We start from the raw sequence: 17,203 nt of genomic DNA, 5'->3' as shown, positions 1-17,203 counted from the left end.
GTATGGAGAATGACCTGGGAATTCAGCACTTGGAAACCCCTATTGGCTGCCTCTCGGGTGAGAGCAGTGGCCGTTCCCAGGCTGCACGTTCCGCCCCACCCCCTGCCCGGCGCTCAAATCGACCCCGCCCCCTGGAGCCCCGTTCCCCCGGCAGCCGGCGCCGCGCACAGTAAGCCGATCCCTCCCGCAGACCGCGGCCACCAGCGCACCGAAGCTGCGGAACCCGGCGCTGCGCTAAGCTGCGGGCCCTGGCCGCCGAGGCAGCATGGCCCGGCCCGTGCAACTGGCGCCGGGTTCCTTGGCGCTGGTGCTGTGCAGGCTGGAGGCGCAGGAGGAGGCGGAGGGTGCGGAGGAGCCTGGCGGGCGCGCTGTGTTCCGCGCCTTCCGAAGAGCCAACGCGCGCTGCTTCTGGAACTCGCGGCTGGCGCGCGCCGCCTCGCGGCTGGCCTTCCAGGGCTGGCTGCGGCGCGGGGTGCTGCTGGTGCACGCGCCTCCCGCCAGCCTGCAGGTGCTGCGCGACGCCTGGTGTCGCCGGGCCCTGCGCCCGCCGCGAGGCTTTCGCATCCTGGCGGTGGGTGAGTGCGGGGCCGGGAAGGGAGAGCGTCAGGCGCGAGCTGCGGGACCGAGCCCTGGCCTTTGGGGCGGGAACTGGCGGTGGAGGGTGTGGGTTTGGGAGCGCAGACAGTGGCTGGAGAAGGACTGTCTTGAGATGTTCCTTCTTGCTGGGACCCAAGAGCTTCCACCTTCAACAAAACATGACTGGACGTGCCCTGGGCCAACTTTAGGGTGTCTCCATTCCTCAACTCTTTGAGGCAGTGAAGTGCACAGGTTCCTGATCGAAGGAACTTTCAGTCTGGAAAAGTGATGTTTTAGGGAGAGAGTTTTAGGGCCCCGGGAGCCGGAGCTGTGCGGTCAGGAGACAGGGGCCTCAGCCCCAGCTTTATGGGTAGAGGTGCTTAGGAAATGTACACCAGGAGCTGGCCAGAATCTACCGATTGTGAACTGGCTGATGTTTTGTTTGTTTTGTTTCAAATTACACGCTTGCAGCGGACAACAGCCTGTGGTTTTCACGCCCTGCTGTACCAGGTGTGTGGTGGTCTTGGCACAGAGCCTAGTGGAGGGTTTGGGGTCGTTAACTGCTAGGGAAAAAGAAATGACAATTGGCGTTCTGGACACATCCCATCCCATTAGCTAAATAGGGAGAATTCCTCCTTTCCAGTCTTTTCAGAGTCCATTTGTTAGGAGACAGCAGCTTTTCACTTCTGTAAAATAGCTTCTCATTAAGAACATAAGCCGCCACATCACTGAGTGGTCTCTGGTACCCACTAAACTCATGTGGGTGTCAGCTCCCTATAAACAGCCTGGTTCTGTCTGCATTTATGTGGGGCTGTACCATTTGATGGTGTGCTATTGACAAGTCACCAGTTGTTCCAGCCCTCAATTTTGACTCCTACCGAAGAAGCCCTCTCCATCTCAGCCCATAAATCATCCTCGGAAAAGGAGGAGGAGAACAAGGAGCAGCAATAAAATACATTTGTTTTAGTTCCCAGGTGTAAGGGAGCAAGACAGCATGAGGTCCTTGATGTTGTATATCATCTGCTCAGAGGCGATGTCTCTACACCCTAGGCCAGTGAGGCTTCTCACCTCCATGCATCCAGTTCTGTGTGGTACCTCTACCCACCCCCACTTTTCTTCCCTTCATTTGCAAAGCCACATACACACATTTCATCTCCTTTTACTTGCAGGAATGAGTAAAGAAAATAGGTTTCTGGCTTTGATAGCGGTGAACCAAGTAGCCAAGCCAAAATTCTCAAAGGGGAAGGGGTCAGGCTGGATGAAAAGCTCTTTTCAGTCCTGTGTCCTCCCTCGGTTTTTCTGGTTTGAATTTTGTCCTCCCTTGGTTTTTCTGGTTTGAATTAGCGGCTGCATTCTCTGGTTCCTCCACCGCACAGAGCATATTGCAGAGAAGGAGTGGATGGGGTTGGGGTCTGGACCTGAGGGTGAAATAGGGAGGGCTTGTGCTAAGCCAGAGGTAGCTGTGATGCTGCCACCTGGGGTGTAGCCAGCAGCGGTGAATGCTGGTTCGTGGATTGACCCTGTTTGCTGCCATGTGAAAGATGCTTTGGACAAAGTGAACATATCACCAGGTACTCTTAATTCTCCACCCATCAGATAGTGCTGCCTCATCGCACAGTTCAGGATATGATGGACACTGTATTCTATGGAGTGTGCAGCAAAGTGGTCTTTACTCTGGGTCATCGCCCCTGATGAGGGGCTCTTGGAGGGAATAGTTTTGAGGTTATTTAACAGAATATTGATAAGAATTTGAACATAATTTGTACAAAACCACCTACTGGGACATTTTGAGGAACAAAACAGGGAAGATCTTATTTGATGCTGGTCAGTGGATACATATGGGGAGAGAGGTTTGTTTTAAATGTATTCGCTAATTACTAGTCCAATTTGGGAGTCCTTGGGTCAGATTGCAGGAGAGGAGGCATCAAGGCAGCTCTTGGGCCACCTCAAGAGTCCCAGAAGGTGGTGAGAGGAGGAGGAGTGGATTTCTTTCAAAGATATTGAAAATTTCAGTCCACTTCCCTTCACAAGTCTGGGAGCTCTGGCTTCCAGAAGCTAAAATGAACTACCAGGAAGGCAAGGAAGAACAGCTGAGATCTAATGCAGGTTTTCACTCCACTCTCAGTACCTTGTGGGAAAGAGCAAAATGTTAGAAAAAGACACAAAGAATCAATTTGGTCAGATCAGTTTGGTCTCTTTGGCATAGATTTTTCATCGTTCTTTTGTTTTTTGAGGCTCATGTCCTCCTATGTAAGGGGTTCCCTGGTGGCTTAGTGGTAAAGAATCTGCCTACCAATGCAGGCGACATGGGTTTAATCCCTGGGTCCAAGGGAGAAGGAGTCCCATGGACACAGGAGGCTGGCGGGCTATAGTCCATGAGGTCACAAAGAGTTGGACATGAGTTAGCAACTAAACAACAACTCTTATATAAGAGCATCTGGGCTTAGGAAGTGTTGCTGACCAGCTCAGACAAAATGCAGGGAGGTAAGGAGGAATGGCCCTCAGTTTTATAAGCCCGCTGTGCTCCATGGGGCCTTCTCCTAGGCTTCCAAACCTGGGACTCATGGTGGCCTTGTAAGATTTGAGGAGAGATTGCTGTGGCCAAGCAGACAGCAGACAGAACCCCAGGGACAGATTTGAATTTAAGGCCTGCAGCAGTTTGTTTCTCCCATGTTTTGTGCATCTTCTTTCTCTATTCACTTTCTCTACCCCAGCTTTACTCTGGTGAGAAAAATAGTTTCCAGGCTGACCGTATTTCCCTAAGGGGCCAAGGGTCTTTATCAGGATAACCAGGCGCTGACTCTTCTTTTGTGCTCTAGTCCTCAAGTGTTTTCTGTTTCTGTTCTTTTTTAAAAAAAATTAGCAAATGACCTTAACAACTGATGGATTGAGCTCTGGAAGCTTCCCAGAACTGCAGGTGGTGGAGATGGGGGACACCTGTGTTTGTTTGGATGAATCAGTTCTTACTGGAGGACCACACCCACTGGGGAGTTGAAAGGTTAATGATGGCCTCCTGGGGTAAGAGAGGGGTGGCCACTTGGCCAAACCAGTTTGTTTTCCGAAATTGATAGTTGAGGTATCCCAACTCTTTCACACCCACTGTGGCCTTTCATCTTTTTCACTGAATGAGAATGAAAATAAGAATGCCTGTGGGGACTTCCTTGGTGATCCACCGTGGTTAGGATTCTGGGCTTTCACTGCTGTGGCCAGGGTTCAATCCTAGAAACCAAGATCCTTCAAGCTGTGCAGCACTGCCATAAAAACAAAACAAAAAAAATGCCTGTGGCTTTTTCAAAATACTTGCTTCATTAATGTATTCATATGCTAGGTACTGTTCTAGTTTTGTTTTTGTTTTTTTCCTGTTTTAGTGTACATTTTACTCAGAGTTGAATGTGTTCAAGGAGAGAATGGAGTCAGCCTGTGTGCTTCATATTGACTTCAAGAGGGGAGAGCTGAGTGGGAGCCTGTGTTCTGGAAGCTGGCTGGCTCACACAGTCTACATCCCACAGGGACAGATGTGGGCACCGCAAGACCTGATTCTTGCGAGTCTCTGATTCAGCTGGACAAGAGAATCCTGGTGTGTGCTTTGAAGGGTCCTAAAGATCAGGCTGTCAGGTTGGTGAAGGGGAGGTGATGGGAGGACTTTCCCACCTCTCCTCATGTCTCTCTTACCTGCTCCTTGAAACATCTCTGAGCACAGAGGTATCAAGGTAAAATGACAAGTGCTCCTTCTGAGTAGAGTCCAGCCAGTAATTTATGCTAGGTGTAAATTTCAAACTCTGTTCTGGGGTCTTATTTGGGGGAATAGTTCAAGGATACGTAGGCCCTGATGGTACAAGAGGTGGGCAAACATCAGAAATGTTCTGACTTACTTTATCTGATTTTGGGAATGGTGGGGGGAGGGTTATGGAGAGATGGTGAGGAGAAGGAATGGTCCAACTCCTATTCTTTCTTGTTTCTGGAGTCCTGTCATGAATTGGCAGTAGGGCCTCTTGTTGGGTTCAGTAGCTAATGGAATTTTTAGATGAAATTAACAGTGAAATTCCCAAATTATAAATATAGCATTTCATGCATTTTTCATATAATATACATGAGTGTAACGCAAATTTCCAACAGAGTTTGAAAAATTACCATGACCCTAGAAAGTTCCCTCTGCCCTTTCCCAGTCAGCTCTGCCCCCACCCTCAGAAGTAACCACTTTTATGTGTAAACCATAAATTAAGTTTGCTTGTTCAAGCACTTCACATAAGTGAAATCATAGACTATATACTTTTGTGTGAGGATTCTTCATTCAGCCCAATGTTTCTGAGATTTATCTCTGTTGCATTATTAATTTGTTCCTTTTTATTGCTCAGTAGAAATCCATTTTACTAATGTCAATATATCACAGTTTATTCATTTATCCTTAGATGGACTTCTGGGATGTTTCCAGTTTATGGCTAATATGAAAAACTTTTATGAATATTTCTGTACACTTTTTTAATGCTTTTATTTCTTCTGGGTCCTTACTTAGAAGAGGAATTGCTGACTCCTTAAATAGGTTATGTTTAGTTTTCTGGCACCTTTTCCCAAAGTGTTTGTACCATTTTACACTCATTTTATATTCCCCAAAGATTTTCTCCAGTGTTTTCAACTATAAGTTTTATGGTTTTACATTCAGGTCTATGAGCCATTTTATTTATGTGCATTCCCTAGTGTCTCAGTTGGTAAAGAATCCGCCTGCAATGCAGGAGACCTGGGTTTGATCCCTGGGTTGGGAAGATCCCTTGGAGGAGGCCGTGGCAACCCCTTCCAGTAGCCTTGCCTGGAAAATCCCCATGGACAGAGGAACCTAGAGGGCTGCAGTCCATGGGGTCACAAAGAGTCAGACACGACTGAGCGACTAAGCACAGCACACAGCACGTGAATGGTATGAGGTGTAGTTTGAAGGTTTTTCTTTTCTTTTTGCGTATGGGTGTCCAGTTCATGACAGTTTGTTGAAAAGGCTAACCTTCCTCATTGAATTCCATTTGCAACTTTGTGGAAAATCAATTGAGTATATATGTCAGGGGCTATTTCCATTCATCTTGAGTCTGTCCTTTCACCAATACTATACTTATTGTACTTTATAGTAAGACTTGAAATCAGATGTTGTGAGTCCTCCAACTTTGTTCTTCCTCAAAATTGTTTTGACTACTCTAGGTTCTTTGTTCTTACACATAGATTTTAGAATCAGCTTGTCAATGTCTTTCAAGAAAACACACCTGGAATTTTAATTGGAATTGTATTGAAACAATAGATTAATTTGAAGTTAGATGAGAAATTAATCCTGGTTTTCCTCAAACTGCGCTGGTTTTAGAAATGATAAGTCTTGCATCTTGGGAACCCCCTCTATCCCGGGCAGACTGGGATGCTTGGTCACTCTTATTTGGGGAGAATTGACATCTTAACAATTTATGAACATGGTGTATCTCTGAGTGGTCTTAATTTGTCTTGGCAGTGATTTGTACTTCTAAGTGTTTAAGTCCTAAATATCTTTTGTTAATTTATGTCCCTGAAAACAATTTTGGATTCTATTGTAAATAGAATTACTTTAAAATAAACTTTTTATTTTGGAAAATTTTTAGATTTACAGAAAAGTTGCAGAGTTTCATATTCATTACCCAGTTTCACATAATGTTTTATCTTACTTTAAAAGAAGTTGAGATAGAATTCCCATAACATAAAATTAACCATTTTAAACTGTACAACTCAGTGGGTTTTAGTATATTTACAGTTGTACGATCATTCCCATTATCTAATTCTAGAACATTTTCATCACTTCCAGAGAAACTCTGTACCCACTAGCAATATCTCCCCATTCTCCCCTTGCCCAAGCCTTTGCCAACCAGTAATCTACCTTCTACCATTATGAATTTGCCTATTCTGGACATTTCATGTAAATGGAACCCACACAATATGTGGTCTTTTGTGTCTGGTACATTTTACTTAGCGTAATGTTTTCAAGGTTCCTTCATGTTATATCTTATGTACTTAATTTTTATGGCTCAATAATATTCCACTGCATGGATGTACCACATTTTGCTTATCTACCCATCAGCGGATGGTTATTTGAGTTGGTTCCACTTTTTGGCCACTGTGAAGAACACTGAACATTTCTATGCAAGTTTGTGTGTAGACATATATTGTTATTTTTGGGTAGATCCCATTTGGTTATTTTTTTAAAAAATAATGGATGGGAAATTGTTTTATTATTTGATTATTTATTTTTTGGTTGTGTTGTGAGACTTGTGGGATCTCAGATCCCCAGACCAGGGAGTGAACATACTTCCTTGGCAGTGAGAGAGCCAGGTCTCTAACTGCTGGACCACCAGGGAATTCCCCATTTGATTATTATTTTTTTTAATAATTTGTTTCTCTAATGAGATTTCTAACGTGTCCATTACAAGTATGTTTTCTTTTCTTAAAAAAATCTTTCAGAATAGCTATACCAGCTTCTTTAAAAATCCTTGTATCCCCATATGGGCCACCAAAAAAAAAAAAATTCCTTGTAATTATACCATCTCAGTCATCTCAGGATCAGTCTCATTGGTTGCCTTTTCTTTGGAATGGCTCACTTTGTATTGTCTAGACATAGATTGTATCTCTGACATTATGGATTGTCATTATGGATTATATCTCTGACATTATGAGTCATATGCTGTAGAGACTCTGGATTATTATTTGCCTCAGTAGAGTTTTTTTGTTTGTTTATCAAGCAATGATAGGGCTCAATCTCTGAACTCTGTCTCCCCTGCAGTAAATGGCAGGTTGAAATCTCTTAAGGGAGGCTGCTTGTGCCCTCTGCATGCATAGTTCAGTCATGAGCTTATATTTAGAATTTGGGGGTTCCACCTCCATGGCTCACTCCTTTTCAGCATCACTTTCTTGCTGTTGTAGCTGCTCCAAAGTGGCCTTAGATTCTGTAATCCAGTAAGATCGGCTTTTGGGTTTCTACCATAGTTTCAGTCTCCTGGCCTGGCTCCTAATGTAGCTTGCCTTTAGGTGAAGGGCCATAAAAAATGAGAAACTTACGTATTGCTGTTTCCTTCTGTGAGGACTGCCCTTCCAGTTTCTACTGATTTTGGTTGCATTTCAGTACTTTCAAGTTAAAGTTTTTATATTTTGTCCAAAGTTTATGGTGGTTTTTTGCAAGAAGGTTGGTTTAATAATATCTTGTCCACCATTATTAGGAACGAAAGATCATTAATGGGTGTTTTTAAGTCCTGCCTTTTTCTCTTTTAAAACATCATGACCACAGAGAAATTAATGGTTATGACAAGACCATTTAGTGTTCGTCGCTCAGTTGTGTCCAACTTTTTGTGACCCATGGACTGTAGCCTGCCAGGCTCTATCCATGGAATTCACCAGATCAGAATACTGGAGTATTCCCTTCTTCAGGGGATCTTTCCTACCCAGGGATCGAAACAGGGTCTCCTGTGTTGTTGCAGACAGATTATTTAGCCAGTCATCAAAACAAATGGCTCTGTTCCGTCTCTTTTCTCTCCCAAACAGACCTTGGTATCCAGTCTTTTATAGCTTGATTATTCTTTTTCTTCTGTTTAGTAGTAACCTGAAATAACTCTGCCCACTTGGCAGACAGGAAATGGAATGAATCAAGCCTGTGATGTGGCTGGTATTGTTTGGGTTTCTTACCTTGAGTTTCTTACCTTCCTCTCTATTCACCACCAGTTCCTCCAGGGTTCCTGTGAAGACTCTGGTAATTTTCACCAGCCAGTGCCCTGGCACTCACTCTCCCTGTGAGCCTGTCAGATTCCTACCAGGCCTTTGGTTCACTCCAAGGTTTGGGAAATGGCAGAAGCAGCTGCTCTGACCTTCCTTTTTCTCTCATTTCCCTTTCTACCCGGGATCTTTCTGTTTTTCTGGCTTTGTTCTGCCAGATGTTGCCTTTTTCCTTATTCTGGGTAGGGGCAGCTGAAGGGTTTAGTCTGAAAGAGCCAAAGGGCTCACAACAGGGTGTCTTGTAGACACATTGCTGTTATCAAGCTGGATGATCTGAATGTTGTATCTGGGTACTTAATGAGTGTCCTTGGCTTCATGTTTTGATTTGGCGACAGGTGGATGAGAGGCAGCACCTCTAGTGGCCACCGTGTATGTTGAGGTCCAGTGGGATTTAAAGTGCCAACTTGAAAATCAACTTGGATTCCTCTTCCTTCTGCCTCATCCCCAGACAGTATGTCACCAAGCTCCATGAGGCTTACTCCTTGGTGTCTCTCAAACCCACCCCTTTCTCACCATTTCCACTGCTACAGCTTTATCCAACCAAGATCCACCATGTCCTACCTGAATTATGGCTCCAGCTTCCTCCCTTTTTATGGTCCTGTCTCCTGGCTGGCCCTGGACACTGCAGTTCATTCCCCATCCTCCAGGTGGACAGACTGTCAGCATCTAAACTGCAGATATGATTCTGCTCTTTATCTGCTAGAGTCCCTTCTGCTTTTCTTCTTATCTTTTCAGGAAAAGTCTAGAGCCTTTAACATGTCCTGCAAGGCTCTCTAATCCAAGTCTAGCCTGAACTACCCCGCCCCCCACTCCATCTCCCCCATCTTCTGAGAGGTGCCTGCCTTTCTTTACCAGTCAGGGATCAGTCAGAGAAACAGAACCACTGTGAAATATATATTAAGAGATTTATTACAAGAATTGGCTTTGCATGATTGTGAAGGCTGGCAAGGCAAGTCTAAAATCCATTGGTCTGGTCATCATGAAAGGCAGGCTGGAACTCTCAGGCACACGCCTAGGCTGCTCTGCATAAGTGGAATTTCTTCTTTTGAGGAGCCTCAGTTCTGCACATAAGCCTTTTCAACTGATAGAAGCCTAAATTGTCAAGAATCACCTCTCTTATTTAAGTTTTATTGACCTGAATCACATCTATAGTTTTAAAGAGAAGCCTAGATTAGCATTTGATTGAACAGCAGTATCTATAGGCTAGCCAGCTGACATATAAGACTAACCATCATTTCCCTTCAGCCAGACTTGCGTACTGTGTTCCGAACACACTGGGCTCTCACATAGGCTATCTTTGCATGCCGTTCTCCCTGGGGTGCCTGAGATGGGTGTTCTTTGTTGTTGTTCAGTTGCTAAGTTGTGTCCGACTCTTTGCAACCCCATGGACAGCAACACGCCAGGCTTCTCTGTCCTTCATTATCTCCCAGAGTTTGCTCAAACTCATGTCCATTGAGTCAGTGATGCCATCCAACCATTTCATCCTCTATTGCCCCCTTCTCCTCTTGCTCTTAATCTTTCCCAGCATCGGGATCTTTTCCAATGAGTTGGCTCTTTGCACCAGGTGGCCAAAGTATTGGAGCTTCAACTTCAGAATCAGTCCTTCCAATGGATACTCAGGGTTGATTTCCTTTAGGATTGACTGGTTTGATATCCTAGCTGTTCGAGGGACTCACAAGAGTCTTCTCTGGCACCACAATTTGAAAGCATCAGTTCTTTAGTGCTCACCCTTCTTTATGGTTCAACTCTCACATCCATACATGACTACTAGAAAAAGATTTGATTATATGGGCCTTTGTTGGCAAAGTGATGTTTCTGCTCTTTTAATATGCTGTCAAAATTTGTCATAGCTTTTCTTCCAAGGAGCAGATGTCTTAATTTCATGGCTGCAGTCACTGTCTACAGTGATTTTGGAGCCCAAGAAAATAAAGTCTCTCACTGTTTCCATTGTTTCCCCATCTATTTGACATGAAGTGATGGGAATGGATGCCATGATCTTAGTTTTTTGAATGTTAGGTTTAAGCCAGCTTTTTCACTCTCTTTCACTCTCATCAAGAGACTTTAGTTCCTCTTCCCTTTGTGCCATTAGAGTGGTATAATCTGCATATAGGCGATTGTTAGTATTTCTCCTGGCAGTCTTGACTTCAGCTTGTGCTTTACCCAGCCCAGCATTTCTCTTGATGTACTCTGCAAAGAAGTTAAATAAGCAGGCTGACAATGTACAGCCTTGACGTACTCCTTTCCCAATTTTGAACCAGTCCATTGTTCCTTGTCTGGTTCTGTTTCTTCCTGACCCACATACAAGTTTCTAAGGAGGCAGGTAAGATGGTCTGGTATTCCTGTCACTTTAAGAATTTTCCATAGTTTGTTGTGATCCACACAGTCAAAGGCTTTAGCATAGTCAATGAAAGAGAAGCAGATGTTTTTTTCTGGAAATCGCTTGCTTTCTGTGTGATCCAACGAATGTTGGCAATTTGATCTCTGGTTCTTCTGCCTTTTCTAATGCCAGCATGTACATGTGGAAGTTCTCAGTTCATGTACTACTGAAGCCTAGCTTGAAGGATTTTGAACATTACCTTGCTAGCATGTGAAATGAGCTCAATTGTATGATAGTTTGAACATTCTTTGGCATTGCTCTTCTTTGGGATTAGAGTGAAAACTGACCTTTTCCAGTCCTGTGGCCACTACTCTTTTCCAAATTTGCTGGCATACTGAGTACAGCACTTTGACAGTATCACCTTTTAGGATTTTAAATAGCTCAGCTGGAATGCCATCACCTTCACTAGTTTTGTTCGTAGTAATGCTTCCTAAGGCTCACTTGACTTCAGACTCCAGGATATCTAGCTCTAGGTGAGTAACCATACCATTGTGGTTATCCAGGTCATCAAGACATGTTTTCTATAGCTCTTCTGTGTATTCTTGCCACCTCTTCTTAATGTCTTCTGGTTCTATTAGGTCCTTGCCATTTCTCTCTTTTATTGTGCCCATCCTTGAATGAAATATTCCCTTGGTATCTCCAGTTTTCTTGAAGAGCTGTCTAGTCTTTCCCATTTTGTTTTCTTCTATTTCTTTGCATTATTCACATAAGAAGGCTTTATCATCACTCCTTGCTACTCTCTGAAACTGCATTCAGTTGGGTAGTTCTTTTCCTTTCTCCTTTGACTTTTGCTTCTCTTCTCTTCTTAGTTATTTGTACGTTCTCCTCAGACAACCACTTTGCCTTCTTGCATTTCTTTTTCTTTGGGATGATTTTGGTCACCACTTCCAATACAATGTTACAAACCTCCTTCCATAGTTCTTCAGGCACTCTACCAGATCTAATCTCCCTTGAATCTATTTGCCACCTCCACTGTATAATCCTAAGAGATTAGATTTAGGTCATACCTATGGTCTAGTGGTTTTCCCTACTTTCTTCAATTTAAGCCTGAATTTTGCAATAAGGAACTGATGCTCTGAGCCACAGTCGGCTCGAGTTCTTGTTTTTGTTGACTGTATATATAGCATCACCATCTTTGGCTGCAAAGAATATAATCAATCTGATTTTAGTTTTGACCATCTGGTGACGTTCATGTGTAGAGTTGTTTCCTGTGTTGTTGGAAGAGGGTGTTTGCTATGACCAGTGTGTTCTCTTGGCAAAACTCTGTTAGCCTTTTCCCTGCTTCATTTTGTACTCAAAGGCCAAACTTACCTGTTAATCAAGGTATCTCTTGACTTCCTACTTTTGCATTCCAAATCCCTGTGATGAAAAGAACAGCTTTTGTGTGTGTTAGTTCTAGAAGGTCTTGTAGGTCTTCATAGAACCGTTCAACTTCAGCTTCTTCAGTATTAGTGGTTTGTCATAGACTTGGATTACTGTGATATTGAATGGTTTGCCTTGGGAATGAACTGAGATCATTTTGTTGTTTTGGGAATTGTATACAAATAATTGCATTTCAGACTCTTTTGTTTGCTATGAGGGCTACTCCATTTCTTCTAAGTGATTCTTGCCTACAGAATTAGACATAATGGTCATCTGAATTAAATTTGCCCATTCCTGTCCATTTTAGTTCACTGATTCCTAAAATGTCGATGTTCCTTCTTGCCATCTCCTGTTTGACCACTTCCAATTTACCTTGATTCATGGACCTAACTTTCCAGGTTCTTATGTAGTATTGTTCTTTATAGCATTGGACTTTACTTTCACCACCAGACACATCCACAACTGGGCGTCATTTCCACTTTGGCCCAGCTCTATTTCTGGAGCTATTTCTCCATGCTTCCCCAGTAAGCATACTGGACACCCACTCATCTGGGGGGCTCATCTTCCAGTGTCATATCTTTTTGCCTTTTCACACTGCTCATGGGCTTCTTGAGGCAAGAATACTAGAGTGGTTTGCCATTCCCTTCTCTAGTGGACCACATTTTGTCATTGCTTCACCAGGTCATGCAAGCCCCGTCACTGTGACAAAGCTGTGATCCATGTGATCATTTTGGTTAGCTTTCTGTGATTGTGGTTTTCATTCTGAAGTCTGTGGGATTGTAGTTCTTGCTTCTGTCTGCCCTATGATGGATGAGGATAAGAGGCTTATGCAAGCTTCCTGATGGGAGCGACTGGCTATGGGGAAAACTAGGTCTTGTTCTGGTAGGCAGAACCGTGCTCAGTTCAGTTGCTAAGTCGTGTCTGACTCTGTGCAACCCCATGGACTGCAGCATGCCAGACTTCCCTGTCCATCACCAACTTCCAGACCCTGCTCAAATTCATGTTCATCAGTTTGGTGATGCCATCTAACCATCTCATCCTTTGTGGTCCCCTTCTCCTCCTGCCTTCAATCTTCCCCAGCATCAAGGTCTTTTCCAATGAGTCAACTCTTCAACACCTGGCATCATGATGGTGGCCAGAGTATTGGAGCTTCAGCATCAGTCCTTCCAATGAACATTCAGGACTGATTTCCTTTAGGACTGACTGTCTTGATCTCCTTGCTATCCAACGTACTCTCAAGAGTCTTCTCCAACACCACAGTTCAAAAGCATCAGTTATTCGGTGCTGAGCTTTCTTTATGGTCCAACTCTCACATCCATACATGACTACTGGAAAAACCATAGCTTTGACTAGATAGACCTTTGTCTGCAAAGTAATGTCTCTGCTTTTTAATCTGCTGTCTAAGTTGGTCACAACTTTTCTTCCAAGAAGCAAGCATCTATTACTTTCATGGCTGCAGGCACCATCTTCAGTGATTTTGGAGCCCAAGAAAATACAGACTGTCACTCTTTCCATTGTTTCCCCATTTATTTGCCATGAAGTGATGGGGTCTGATGCCCTGATCTTTGTTTTTTGAATGTTGAGTTTTAAGCCGGCTTTTTCACTCTCCTCTTTCATGCTCAAGAGGCTCTTTAGATTCTCTTTGGTTTCTGCCATATGGGTGGTATCATCTGCATATGTGAGATTATTGATATTTCTCCCAGCAGTCTTGACTCTAGCTTGTGATTCATCCAGCCCAGCATTTCTCTTGATGTATTCTGCATAGAAGTTAAAAAAGCAGGGTGAAAGCATACAGCCTTGTCATACTCCTTTTCTGATTTGGAAACAATCTGTTGTTTCATGTTCAGTTATGTTGCTTCTTGACCTGCATACAGATTTCTCAGGAGTCAGGTCAGGTGGTCTGGTATTCCCATCTCTTTAAGAATTTTCCACAGTTTGTTGTGATCCACATAGTCAAAGGCTTTGGTGTAATCAATAAAACAGAAATAGATGTTTTACTGGAACACTCTTGCTTTTTCGATGATCCAATGGATGTTCGCAATTTGATCTCTGGTTCCTCTGCCTTTTCTAAATCCAACTTGAACATCTGGAAGTTCTCAGTTCGCTTACTGTTGAAGCCAGGGTGGGAGAATTTTGAGCGTTACTTTGCTAGTGTGTGAGATGAGTGCAATTGTGTGGTAGTTTGGGCATTCTTTGGCATTGCCTTTCTTAGGGATTGGAATGAAAAATGACCTTTTCCAGTCCTGTGGCCATTGCTGAGTTTTCCAAATTGGCTGGCATATTGAGTGCAGCACTTTCACAGCATCATCTTTTAGGGTTTGAAATAGCTCAACTGGAATTCCATTACCTCTACTAGCTTTGTTCATAGTGATGCTTCCTAAGGCCACTTGACTTCTCATTCCAGAATGTCTGGCTCTAGGTAAGTGATTACACCATCGTGATTATCTGGGTCATGAAGATCTTTTTTGTATAGTTCTTCTGTGTATTCTTAAATCTATTTGTCACTTCCACTGTATAATCATTAGGGATTTGATTTAGGTCATACCTGAATGGTCTAGTGGTTTTCCCTACTTTCTTTGAAGCTGAATTTGGCAATAAAAAGTTCATGATTTGGGCCAGTCAACTCCCCAGTCTTATTTTTGCTGACTGTATAGAGCTTCTCCATCTTTGGCTGCAAAGAATATAATCAATCTGATTTTGGGGTTGACCATCTGGTGATGTCCATGTAGAGTCTTCTCTGGTGTTGTTGGAAGAGGGTGTTTGCTATGACCAGTGCATTCTCTTGGCAGAACTCTATTAACCTTTGCCCTGCTTCATTCTGTACTCCAAGGCCAAACTTGCCTGTTACTCTAGATGTTTCTTGACTTCCTACTTTTGCATTCCAGTCCCCTATAATGAAAAGGATATCTTTTTTGGATGTTAATTCTAGAAGGTGTTGTAGGTCTTCACAGAACTGTTCAGCTTCAGCTTCTTCAGTGTTACTGGTTGGGGCATAGGCTTGGATTACCGTGATACTGAATGGTTTGCCTTGAAAACAAACAGAGATCACCATGTCATTTTTGAGACTACCTCCAAGTGCTGCATTTCAGACTCTTTTGTTGGCTATGACGGCTACTCCATTTCTTCTAAGGGATTCTTGGCCATAGTAGTAGACATACTGGTCATCTGAGTTAAATTCACCCATTACAGTTCATTTTAGTTCACTGATTCCTAGATCTGATAGACAGAGTGCCTGATGAACTATGGATGGAGGTTCGTGACATTGTACAGGAGACAGGGAGCAAGATCATCCCCAAGAAAAAGAAATGCAAAAAAGCAAAATGGCTGTCTGAGGAGGCCTTACAAGCAGCTGTGAATAGAAGATAAGTGAAAAACAAAGGAGAAAAGGAAAGATATACCCATTTGAATGCAGAGTTCCAAAGAATAGCAAGGAGAGATAAGAAAGCCTTCCTTAGTGATCAGAGCAAGAAATAGAGGAAAACAATAGAATGGGAAAGGCTAGAGATCTCTTCAAGAAAATTAGAGATACCAAGGGAACACTTCATGCAAAAATGGGCTCAATAAAGGACAGAAATGGTAGGGACCAAACAGAAGCAGAAGAGATTAAGAAGAGGTGGCAAGAATACACAGAAGAACTATACAAAAAAGATCTTCATGACCCAGATAATCATGATGGCGTGACCACTCACCTAGAACCAGACATCCTGGAATGTGAAGTCAAGTGGGCCTTAGAAAGCATCACAATGAACAAAGCTAGTGGGGGTGATGGAATTCCAGTGGAGCTATTTCAAATCCTGAAAGATGATGCTGTGAAAGTGCAGCACTCAATATGCCAGCAAATTTGGAAAACTCAGCAGTGGCCACAGGACTGGAAAAGGTCAGTTTTCATTCCAATCCCAAAGAAAGGCAATGCCAAAGAATGCTCAAACTACCACATAGCTGCCCTCATCTCACATGCTAGCAAAGTAATGCTCAAAATTCTCCAAGCCAGGTTTCTGCAATACGTTGACTGTGAACTTCCAGATGTTCAAGTTGGATTTAGAAAAGGCAGAGGAACCAGAGATCAAATTGCCAACATCCATTGGATCATCGAAAGAGCAAGAGAGTTCCAGAAAAACATCTATTTCTGCTTTATTGACTATGCCAAGGCCTCTGACTGTGTGGATCACAACAAACTGTGGAAAATTCTTAAAGAGATGGGAATACCAGACAGAGAAATCTGTATGCAGGTCAGGAAGCAACAGTTAGAACTGGACATGGAACAACAGACTGGTTCCAAATAGGAAAAGGAGTACATCAAGGCTGTGTATTATCACCCTGCTTATTTAACTTACATGCAGAGTACATCATGAGAAATGCTCGGCTGGATGAAGCACAAGCTGGAATCAAGACTGCTGGGGGAAATATCAATAACCTCAGATATGCAGATGACACCACCCTTATGGCAGAAAGTGAAGAACTAAAGAGCCTCTTGAAGAAAGTGAAAGAGGAGAGTGAAAAATTTGGCTTAAAGTTCAACACTCAGAAAACAAAGATCCTTGTTTCCGGTCCCATCACTTCATGGCAAATAGATGGAGAAACAGTAGAAACAGTGGCTGACTTTATTTTTTGGGGCTCCAAAATCACTGTAGATGGTGACTGCAGCCATGAAATAAAAAGACACTTACTCCTTGGAAGAAAAGTTATGACCAACCTAGACAGCATGTTAAAAATCAGAGACATTGCTTAGGCAACAAAGGTCCATCTAGTCAAGGCTATGTTTTTTCCAATAGTCATGTATGGATGTGAGAGTTGGACTATAAAGAAAGCTGATCACTGAAGAATTGATGCTTCTGAACTGTGGTGTTGGAGAAGACTCTTGAGAGTCGCTTGGACTGCAAGGCTATCCAACCAGTCTCTCCTAAAGGAAATCAGTCCTGAATGTTCATTGGATGGACTTATGCTGAAGCTGAAACTCCAGTAATTTGGCCACCTGACATGAAGAGCTGACTCATTTGAAAAGACCCTGATGCTGGGAAATATTGAAGGCAGGAGGAGAAGGGGACGACAGAGGATGGAATAGTTGGATGGCATTACCGACTCAATGGACATGAGTATGAGTAAATTCTGGGAGTTGATGGGACAGGG

General features: G+C 43.4%; 1 protein-coding gene across 3 annotated transcripts in view; it reads left to right on the top strand.

Moving 5' to 3' along the window:
• Positions 1-265: 265 nt before the first annotated feature.
• Positions 266-17,203, top strand: part of STOX1 (storkhead box 1) — a 64,834-nt gene continuing 47,896 nt past the window's right edge. For all 3 annotated transcript variants that reach the window (XM_068982947.1, XM_068982949.1, XM_068982948.1), the window contains exon 1: positions 266-575. In XM_068982947.1, the coding sequence (XP_068839048.1) occupies positions 266-575 (310 nt within the window). The remainder of the gene's footprint in view (positions 576-17,203) is intronic.

The sequence above is a fragment of the Capricornis sumatraensis genome, chromosome 10 (genome assembly GCF_032405125.1).
Source record: "Capricornis sumatraensis isolate serow.1 chromosome 10, serow.2, whole genome shotgun sequence".
NCBI lineage: Eukaryota > Metazoa > Chordata > Mammalia > Artiodactyla > Bovidae > Capricornis > Capricornis sumatraensis.
This window is presented reverse-complemented; position numbering and strand designations above follow the sequence as displayed.